General features: G+C 71.8%; 1 protein-coding gene across 1 annotated transcript; it reads left to right on the forward strand.

Moving 5' to 3' along the window:
* Positions 1 to 745: 745 nt before the first annotated feature.
* On the forward strand, positions 746 to 10,124 carry ADCY6 (adenylate cyclase 6). The gene is made up of 21 exons (XM_040539685.1): positions 746 to 1,901; positions 3,259 to 3,408; positions 3,521 to 3,642; positions 3,747 to 3,858; positions 3,949 to 4,076; positions 4,465 to 4,623; positions 4,732 to 4,873; positions 4,949 to 5,077; positions 5,542 to 5,567; positions 5,666 to 5,813; positions 6,130 to 6,227; positions 6,298 to 6,385; positions 6,470 to 6,586; positions 6,671 to 6,829; positions 7,512 to 7,687; positions 7,786 to 7,815; positions 8,303 to 8,432; positions 8,541 to 8,804; positions 9,097 to 9,301; positions 9,696 to 9,820; positions 9,905 to 10,124. The coding sequence occupies exons 1-21, from the start codon at positions 1,059 to 1,061 to the stop codon at positions 10,031 to 10,033; spliced, it is 3,480 nt and encodes a 1,159-aa protein (XP_040395619.1). The 5' UTR covers positions 746 to 1,058; the 3' UTR covers positions 10,034 to 10,124.
* The last annotated feature ends 14 nt before the right edge of the window (positions 10,125 to 10,138 follow it).

Consider the following 10,138-nt stretch of genomic DNA (forward strand, 5'->3'; position numbering starts at 1 on the left):
CTGCGCCTTTAAGACCGCCGGCCGGGAGCGCCCGGGAGCGGATCCGGCCGGGGGGGCGGGCACCGGCCGGGGCGGGCCGGGGCTGCGGCCGGGACCCGCGACCGGGGCCGCGACCGGGGCCGGCACCGGGGGCCCGGCCTGGGCGCGGGATGGGGCGGCGAGGGCGCAGCGCGGCCGCCGTGTAGGAACGGGCGGCGGCGGCGGGGCCGGACCGGAGCCGGACCGGGGCCGGACCGGGGCGCGGGGCCCCTCGGGCGGCGGCGGCGGACACGGAGGTGAGCGGGGCCGTACCGGGCGCACGGGGCGCGGCGACCGGGGCGGGGGGAGCCCGGGGTACCGGGGCGGGCACCCGGGGCGGCGGCGGCGGAGACCGTGCCCGGGGCCGGGGCGCGCCCGGTGCGGCGGAGCAAGGGCCCCGGGGCAGCGGGGGCTGCGCGGCCCCGGGGGCGCGGGGCGGTGCTCGGGGCCCCGGGAGGTGCCCGGGCCGGTGCAGCGGGGGCTCCTCGGGGCTCCCCGGGGCGGCGCCGGGAGGGCGCTGGCGGGGCCCGGGGCGTCCCGGGGTGCGGCGGCCGGGCCCGGCGGGGGTCCCCGCGGCCGTGCCCGGCGCAGGGGAGGAGGGAGGCGGCCGCCGCCTCCGGGGCCCGGCCTTTCCCGGCGGCCGTTCCCTTTCGCTGCGCGCCCCGGGGCTGGGACCGGCCGCCACATCCTGGGCTGGGCCCCGGTGCCCCGGGGAGCCGCTTGGCCGCCGTTCAAGACAAACAGGGCCGGGACGCCCGGGGACGGTTCCAGTTTCGCCGCAGGTCGCTGCGCCAGGGAGGCCGCGGCGGGGCCCAGCCTCGGCACCCGCCACCGGGCACCTGCTGCCGACACCGGCACGGGCACAGCACCCGTGGGGCTGGACGGAGAACCGGTGCCCCGGTGCCGTGGGCTCCAGCTCCCCGGGGAGGGACGGGTTGGGACGGAGGGGGCCGCTCGGCACCGCCTGGAGGTAGCGGTCGGGGGTCCCGGAGGCAGCGGGACCCCGGGTTGGGTGCTGACCCCCGGCCGCTGCCCGCAGCATGTCGTGGTTCAGCGGCATCCTGGTGCCCAAGGTGGACGAGCGGAAGACGGCATGGGGGGAGCGCAACGGCAAGAAGGGCAAGCGCCCGCGCGCCGCCCTCTGCGGCCCCCGCTACATGAGCTGCCTGCAGGACCCTGAGATGGAACGGGGCGCGGGGCCCCCCCGGGCCGCCCCAGGGCTGCGCTGCACCTGGCAGGAGGACCACTATGGCAAGAAGGGGCCGGCGGGGGACCCGGGGCTCAAGTCGGGGGACCTGGGCTTGGAGGACAGCGAGGCCAAGGCGCCCAAGGGGGCCGGGGGCCGCGGCGAGCGGCTGTCGGCCGGCGAGTGCTGGCGGCGTTTGCTGCAGGTCTTCCGCTCCAAGCGCTTCCAGTCGGCCAAGCTGGAGCGGCTCTACCAGCGCTACTTCTTCCAGATGAACCAGAGCAGCCTGACGGTGCTGATGGGGGTGCTGGTGCTGGTCTGCGGGGTGATGCTGCTCTTCCACTGCCTGCCCGGCGCCCCGCACGTGCCGGCAGCCGCCTCACTGGCGGGCGCCACGGGGCTCTTCCTGCTCCTGATGGTGCTGTGCAGCCGCAGCGCCTTCCCCCAGGACTACATGTGGGTGGTGAGCTACGTGGTGCTGGGGCTGCTGGCCGGGGTGCAGGCGCTGGGCACAGTGGCCGCGGCGCCCCGCAGCGCGGCCGAGGGCGTCTGGTGGAGCGTCTTCTTCATCTACATCACCTACACCCTGCTGCCCGTGCGGATGCGGGCGGCCGTGCTGGCCGGCGCGCTGCTCTCCGCCCTGCACCTCGCCATCGCCTGGCACCGCAACGCCGCCGACCCCTTCCTCTGGAAGCAGGTAGGACCCTCTCGGGATGGGGGGGGGGGCTGCGGGTGGCGTGGGGCTGGGGCAGTACTTGGGGGGGGGGGGGGGGAAGGGACACCGCCAGTTGTCCCCCAGTTCTGTCGGAGTCTCGTTGCAAAATTGGCTTTTCTGCCCCTTCCGCCTCTGTGCGTGGAAAGTTCTGGATGCCCGTGGCGGGGAGGTTTGGGGGGAAGGGTGTCTATGGGTGCTGCTGGCGGCATGGCTGGGGTCGCCCCCTCCTCCCCGCCGCAGCCCCGCGCTGGGGGCGCCGCGGCCCCTTGTCCCGCTGGGGCCGCGCACAAACCCTCCATTGTGGGCCGTGCCGGGGCGGGGGCACCCACAAAGCCCCCGTTGTGGGGCTGGCGGAAACCCCCGGGGGAAGGCACGGGGCCAGAGAGCTTGGGGGGGGGGGGACGGGACGATGACTCCCATGGGGGTCTCCAAAGAGGGCACCGTCCCCCATCGTGCCCCCCAGTTCCGGGGGCACGAGGGGGGGGCACGGGGGCTGCGTTGGCCCTGGGGCTGCGCGTTCCCAGGCCCTGGCTGCGCTTCCCCCCCCCCCCCTTCCCCCCAGCTCGGGGCTGTCACCCTCGCCCTGCCTGGCCGGGGCGGGGGCCACGTGCCGTCCCCGTGGGGCCGGGGCAGGGAAGCGCGATGCTGGAGGCGAGGGCCGAGCCGATTAGGGTCAGGGGGCACGGGAGGGGACATACCCCCCCCCCCCCCAACACCACCCCCCTTGCAATGAGATGACCCCGCATGGCAGGCAGCGGGGATGGGATGCGGTGGGAGCAACCCCCCCCCCGCCCCCCCCCCCCCAAGCCTGCCCCAGCCCTATAAATAGCCCTGGCCCTGGTCCCAGGGGATGGGGACGGGGAGGGGGGAAACCGCAGCGCTCCCGCTGCAGCCATCTCCGCTTCCCGGCCCTCCCCCGGCTTCCTCCGCTTCCCGAGGGCCCGCGGGGCCTGGCTGCAGCCCCATGCCCCCCCCCCCCCCCAACCTGCCCTGGGTCCCTGCACCCCCAGGTCCCCCCCGTCCCCTGGTCCCCCGCGTTCCCCTTGCACCGGATCCCCTGGTTCCCCGTGTCCCTGCGCGCCCCCCCCCCCCCAGGCCGTGTTTTCCCCCGTCTCCAGCTGCCCTCTGTCCCCCTGCCCCGTGTCCCCCTCACCCCCTTGAGCCCCCACGTCCCCCTTTGCAGCCCCTCCCTGGTCCTATTGGCAGCTCCCCCCGCGCTCGAGAGCCGGGGTTTTGGGGTGAGCGGAGGGCCGGGGGGGGGGTGGGGGGGTGGTACGGAGCTGGTGGTGTGGATCTTGGGGGTCCTCGGTGGCCGCGCTGAGCCCGCCGTTGTCACCAGCTGAGCGCCAACGCCCTGATCTTCCTGTGCACCAACGTGGTGGGGGTCTGCACCCACTACCCCGCCGAGGTCTCGCAGCGCCAGGCCTTCCAGGAGACCCGCGGCTACATCCAGGCGCGGCTGCACCTCCAGCGGGAGAACCGGCAGCAGGTGGGGGCCCTGGGGTGGGGGGTGGGGGGGGGGGTCCCGGGGACAACGGGGACCCCGGGGTGGCGGTGGAGGGGGGGGGACCCGGGGGCTGACGGGGCGGCGCTGGGCGCAGGAGCGCCTGCTGCTCTCGGTGCTGCCCCAGCACGTGGCCATGGAGATGAAGGAGGACATCAACACCAAGAAGGAGGACATGATGTTCCACAAGATCTACATCCAGAAGCACGACAACGTCAGGTACCGTGGGGTGGGGGTGAGGTTTCAGGGTGGGGGGGTGTCCGGGGCGGCGTGTCTGTCCCCCCCCCCCAGCCACTTCCAGCCCGTGCCCTTCCTCCCGGCAGCATCCTCTTCGCGGACATCGAGGGCTTCACCAGCCTGGCGTCGCAGTGCACGGCCCAGGAGCTGGTGATGACGCTCAACGAGCTCTTCGCGCGCTTCGACAAGCTGGCGGCGGTGAGCGGTGAGCCGGGGTAGGGGGTTTGGGGGTCCGGACCCCCCCGTCCTGACCTGCCCGGCCTCTCTGCCGTCCCCCCCCCCCCCCAGGAGAACCACTGCCTGCGCATCAAGATCCTGGGGGACTGCTACTACTGCGTGTCGGGGCTGCCGGAGGCGCGCGGGGACCACGCGCACTGCTGCGTGGAGATGGGGGTCGACATGATCGAGGCCATCTCGTGAGTGGGGTGGGCACGGCCCCGGTGCCACTGAGACCCCGGGGGGCCGTGCCCTTTGCCGGTGCTGGCACGTCCCCAGCGCCGCCGGAGTCCCAAGGTGGGGCTCTGCGCTTGTCCCTAGTGCCGGTGCGTCCCCGGTGCCACCGCAACCCCACTGAGACCACGCGTGTCCCCAAAGCTGGCACAACCCCGGTGCCACCACGAGCCCCGGTGCGTGTCCCCAGCCGGGTTTTACGCACGTCCCCGGCGCTGGTGCGACCCTGGCTGCTTGGACACGAACGTCCCCGGTGCCCGCGCGTGGTCACAACCGGGCCGCGCGCGTCCCCGGCGCACGGCACCCACGGTGCCGGCGGCCGCCGGGTGACGCGGCGCCGGTGGCCGTCCGCAGGCTGGTGCGCGAGGTGACGGGGGTGAACGTCAACATGCGCGTGGGCATCCACAGCGGGCGCGTGCACTGCGGGGTCCTGGGGCTGCGCAAGTGGCAGTTCGACGTCTGGTCCAACGACGTGACGCTGGCCAACCACATGGAGGCGGGCGGCAAAGCCGGGTGAGCTGGGCCGGGCGAGCGGGGCTGGGGGGGGGGTCCAGGATTATGGGGGGGGTGCTGGTGGCGGCAGGGCTCAGCGCCTTTCCCCCCCGTCCTGGACCCCCGCAGGCGCATCCACATCACCTGGGCCACGCTGCAGTACCTGAACGGGGACTACGAGGTGGAGCCGGGCCACGGCGGCGAGCGCAACGCCTACCTCAAGGAGCACAACATCGAGACCTTCCTCATTGTGGGCTGCAGCCAGAAGCGCGTGAGTCAGGGGGACGGGGACGGGGGTGTGGGGGGGGCCGGGGGCTGCCCCGCTCACGGCCTCGTTGCCCCGCAGAAGGAGGAGAAAGCCATCCTGGCCAAGCTGCAGCGCGCTCGGGCCAACTCGACGGAGGGGCTGGTGCCGCGCTGGGTGCCCGAGCGCTCCTTCTCCCGCACCAAGGACTCCAAGGCCTTCCGGCAGATGGTGAGCGGCCCCCGGGGGGGCGAGGGGGGGGCACTGGGTATGGGACCCTCCCCCTGTGGCCGTATCAGCCCCGTGACACCTTCCTGTGGCTTCCCCATCTGTGCCCGCAGCACTTCCCTGCTTCCTCCTCCTGGCCACAGCTGGGATTCCCTGAGTGTGTCCCCCCCCCCCCCCCCCCCCCCATCCTCACTGGGGTCAGGACCCCCTCACCCTGCCCTTACGGACCCTTGGGACCCCCCCATCTTTTCCAGGCTTTGGGGACCCTTGGGGACGTCCCCAGGCCTTGTCACTCTTGTGACTCTGTCCCCTGTTCTTGCCGGTGCTGGTGACTTTGGGGATGCCCCACGTCCCCCCCCAGGATCACCCCTGGGGTCTTGACCCCATCCTCACCAGCCCTGGGACACCCCCCCCAATCCCTGCCAGTGCCCCTGATGCCCCCCCCCCCCCCCTTTGTGTCTCCCCAGGGCATCGATGACTCCAGCAAGGACAAGTAAGTGCCCCCGTACCTCAGCGCTCAGCGTCCTGGGAAGGGGGCTGAGTCGGGGCGGGGGGCACAAGGAGCTTTGACCCCCCCGCCCCGTGCCCCAGCCGCGGTGCCCAGGAGGCCCTCAACCCCGAGGACGAGGTGGACGAGTTCCTGAGCCGGGCCATCGACGCGCGCAGCATCGACCAGCTCCGCAAGGACCACGTCAAGAAGTTCCTGCTCACCTTCCAGACGCCCGATCTGGAGAAGAAGGTGGGGACCCCGTGTCCCCCCCTTTGTCCCCCCCCCCACCCCCATCCCCTTTATCCTAGCCCTATTGTCACCTTTGTCCCCTCCATCTCAGCCCATCCCATCTCACCTCCGTCCCCTCGAGTCACCTTCGTCCTGGCCTCATGGTCCCCTCCATCCCAGCCCGGGGTCCCCTGGGCCCCCTCAGTCCTTTTGGGGGCCCCCTCAGTCCTTTTGGGGGCCCCCCTCCGTCCTTTCCATCCCAGCCCCATGGTCCCTTCTGTCCCCCCCGTCCCCTTCTGTCCCCCCCTGTCCCGGCTCACCCTGCTCCTCCCCGCAGTACTCCAAGAAGGTGGACGACCGCTTCGGCGGCTACGTGGCCTGCACCCTGCTCGTCTTCTGCTTCATCTCCTGCCTCCAGTTTTTGGTGTTTCCCCCGTGAGTGCCGTGACCCCGGTGTCCCCCCCCCCGGCCCCCCGCTGCCGCTCACGGCCGCCTCTCTCCGCAGCTCCCCGCTGATGCTCGGCGTCTACGTCGGCATCTTCGTCCTCCTCTCCGCCATCCTCTTCGTCTGCGCCGTCTACTCCTGCGTTGCTGTGAGTAGGGGGCAGGCGGGCAGCTTATGGGGGGGGCTCGGTGGTGCCTGACCGGGGTCTTTCCCCCCCCCCCCCCCCCCCCAGCTCTTCCCCGCCGCCCTGCAGCGTCTCTCCCGGGCCATCGTCCGCTCCCGCGCCCGCAGCACCGCCATCGCCGTCTTCACCGTCCTCCTCGTCTTCGTCGCCGCCTTCGTCAACATGGTGAGGGTGCAGGGATGGGGGACACGCGGGGGGGGGGGGGGCCTCGGGGCTCACCCCCTGCCTTCCCCCCCCCTGGCTTCCCAGTTCGCCTGCAGCCGGGTTCCCCTGCGGGACTGCGCCGCCCACGAGCTCAACATCACCCCCGCGGCGGTGGGGCCCTGCCAGCTCCGTGCCCTCAACCTCTCGCTGGGGGCCCCCCCGGGGCCGTGCCGCCCCCACGGGCTGGCCTGCGACTTCCCCGAGGTGAGCGGTTGTGGGGTGCTGGGATGGGGTCGGTCCCCCCCCCCCCCCCCAGGGCATGGGATCCTGCTGGGGTGCTGGTGTAGGGCTGCCAGCGTGGGCCCTCGAGGGTGCTGGGTGCTGGCATGGGGGTCCCGAAGGTGTAGGGTCCCCAAGGGTGCTGGCACGGGGTTCCTGAGGGTGTAGGGTGCTGGCACGGGTCCCTGTGGGTGCAAAGTCCTGGGGGTGTGTTGGTAAGGGGGGGGCTGACTGAGTAGGGCACCCCCACAGGGTCCTTACAGTGTCCCAAGCGTGCTGGCACAGGGGTGCAGGATGTCACCGTGAGGTCCCCAAGGGTGCTGGCACGTTGTCCCTGAGGGTGCAGGGTGTCACCGTGCTGCCCCGGTGTCCCCAAGGGTGCAGAATGTCAGCGCAGGTCCCTGCGGGCGCAATATCCTGCGATGGTGCTGGTATGGGGTCCCTAAAGGCGCCGTGTCCCCAGGGGTGCTAGCACAGGGTCCTTGAGGTTATAGGGTGCTGGCATCGGCCCCTATGGGTGCGAGGTGTCCTGCACGGTGCTGGCGCGGGGTCCCCACAGGTGCCAGGCCCCTGCAGGCCTGGGGTGGCACCGGGGAGGGAGTGGGGGTGGCCGCGGGTGCCGCCGCAGCCCCGTGCACCCCCCGCCTGTCCCCCCCCCCCCCCGCAGTACTTCACCTACAGCGTGCTGCTCAGCCTGCTGGCCTGCTCCGTCTTCCTGCACATCAGCAGCATCGGGAAGCTGCTGCTCATGGTGGCCATCGAGGCCACCTACCTGGTGCTGGTGGAGGGGCCCCAGGCCGCCCTCTTCGACAACGCCGACCTGCTGGTGGTGGCCAACGCGCTGTGAGTGCCCTCCCCGTCCCCCCCCCCCCCCCCCCCCCCGCCTGGGGTCCCCCCCCGCCTGGGGTCCCCGCCCCGCTGACCCTCTGTCCTCCCCGCAGGCCCTTCTTCAACGCGACCCAGGGCGAATGGTGAGGGGGGAACTGGGACCAGTGGGGTGCTGGGAGAGGAGGGGAGCGGGGAGGCAGCGGGAGGGACCCTTGGGGGGCTGTGCTGGGAGGGAGGGAGCGTCCCTTGGGGGTCTCCGTGTCTCCCTTGGGGGTCTCCGCATGGCATGGGGGCATCTTTGGGGCTCTGGGCACGTCTTTTGGGGGTTACTGGGGGGTCTGGGAGCTTCTTTGGGCTTTGGGTTCACCTTTAGGGGATGCCTCGGGTCTGGTTACGTCTTTAGGGGTGCATTTTGGGATGTGGGTGCATTGCGGGGGGGGGGGGGGGGGTCTGGGTGCATCACTAGGGTCCAGTTGCGGTACAGCCTTGGGGTCCCCGGGGTGGGCACGGACCCATCACCGTGGCCGTGTCCCCATCACCGTGGCGGGGCCCAGAGGCTGTACGCCCCAAACCCCCCCCCAGGGGTCACGGTGTGCTCAGCCTTGGGGGGGGGGGGGGGTCCGCCTGCAGCCCGGCGGAGGGGAAGGTGGCCCTGCGGTACGTCACCCCCGTCGTCCTGGCCGTCTTCGCGCTGGCGCTGTACCTGCACGCGCAGCAGGTCGAGTCCACCGCCCGCCTCGACTTCCTCTGGAAGCTGCAGGTAGCGAGGGGTAGGGGGGGGGTGCGGGGCCGGGTGCGGGGACCACCCCCCCCCCCCCCCTCCCCCGTGTCCCCCCCCAACGTGGCTCCAAGGGCTCGCGCGACGCAGGCGACGGGCGAGAAGGAGGAGATGGAGGAGCTGCAGGCCTACAACCGGCGGCTGCTGCACAACATCCTGCCCAAGGACGTGGCGGCCCATTTCCTGGCCCGCGAGCGGCGCAACGACGAGCTCTACTACCAGTCGTGCGAGTGCGTGGCCGTCATGTTCGCCTCCATCAGCAACTTCTCCGAGTTCTACGTCGAGCTGGAGGCCAACAACGAGGGCGTCGAGTGCCTGCGGCTGCTCAACGAGATCATCGCCGACTTCGATGAGGTGACCGCGGGGCGCCGGGGAGGCCGCGGGAGGGGATGCGGGAGGTTGAACCCCCTGGGGATGAGGTGTGGGGGGGACCCTTGGGGACGCTTGGAGACCCTTGGGGACCCGTGGAGACCTGTGGGGATCCACGGGGACCCATGGGGACGGGGGAGGCCGTGGAGCAGCGCACGACGGAGGATGAGGAGCACAGGGCCGGGGCACGTGGACACCAGGGAGAGGTGGCGGAGCGGTGCGGGTGCTCGAGGGGGGCACAAAGCCGGTGCTGTCCCCCCCACCCCCCCCACCCCAGATCATCAGCGAGCAGAAGTACCGGCAGCTGGAGAAGATCAAGACCATCGGCAGCACCTACATGGCGGCCTCGGGCCTCAACGCCGCCACCTACGACCGCGAGGGCCGCAGCCACATCGCGGCGCTGGCCGACTACGCCATGCACCTGATGGAGCAGATGAAGTACATCAACGAGCACTCCTTCAACAACTTCCAGATGAAGATCGGTGAGCGGGCCCCCCCCTTTTTTTTTTTCCTCCCCTTCCACCTTTTTGCCCCCTCCCTTCCACCCCCCTTTCCCCTTTTTTGCCCCCCTCTGCCCCCCCTTTCCCCCTTTTGGACCCCCCCTTTCCCTTTCCCCCTCTTTTTGCCTCCCCTTTCCCTTTCTCCCTCTTTTTGCCCCCACTTTCCCTTCTTTGCGTCCCCCCTTTCCCCTTTTTGCCCCCCCCTCCCTTCACCCACCCCTTTGCAGCTCTTCACCCCTTCCTCCACCTTTGCACTCCCCCTCGCACCACCCCAACCCCCCCCCCCGCCAATATCCCAGGGGTGGTGTGTGTGTCTGTGTGCGTGTGTGTGTGTGTGTGGGGGGGGGGTCCGTGACGCTCTGCCCCCCCCCCCCAGGCCTGAACATGGGCCCGGTGGTGGCGGGGGTGATCGGGGCACGCAAGCCGCAGTACGACATCTGGGGCAACACCGTCAACGTCTCCAGCCGCATGGACAGCACCGGCGTCCCCGACCGCATCCAGGTGAGCTGGGGACCGGGGGGAGTGGGGGGGGGGGGCCTTTTCCAGCCCCCCCCACTCACCTTGTTGCCCCCCCCCCCCCCCCAGGTGACCACGGACCTCTACCAGGTGCTGGCGGCCAAGGGCTACTCGCTGGAGTGCCGGGGGCTGGTGAAGGTCAAGGGCAAGGGGGAGATGACCACCTACTTCCTCAACGCTGGCCCTGGGGGCAGTTAGGGCCCCCCCACCTACTCCCCCCCCCAGCCTGCTCCAGGCTCAGGCAAAAAAAAGAAAAAAAAAAAAAAAAAAAAAAGAGGAATCCCCCCCCCCCCTCCAAAAAAA

Source organism: Cygnus olor, chromosome 29 (assembly GCF_009769625.2).
Source record: "Cygnus olor isolate bCygOlo1 chromosome 29, bCygOlo1.pri.v2, whole genome shotgun sequence".
In the NCBI taxonomy this organism is placed as follows: Eukaryota; Metazoa; Chordata; class Aves; order Anseriformes; family Anatidae; genus Cygnus; species Cygnus olor.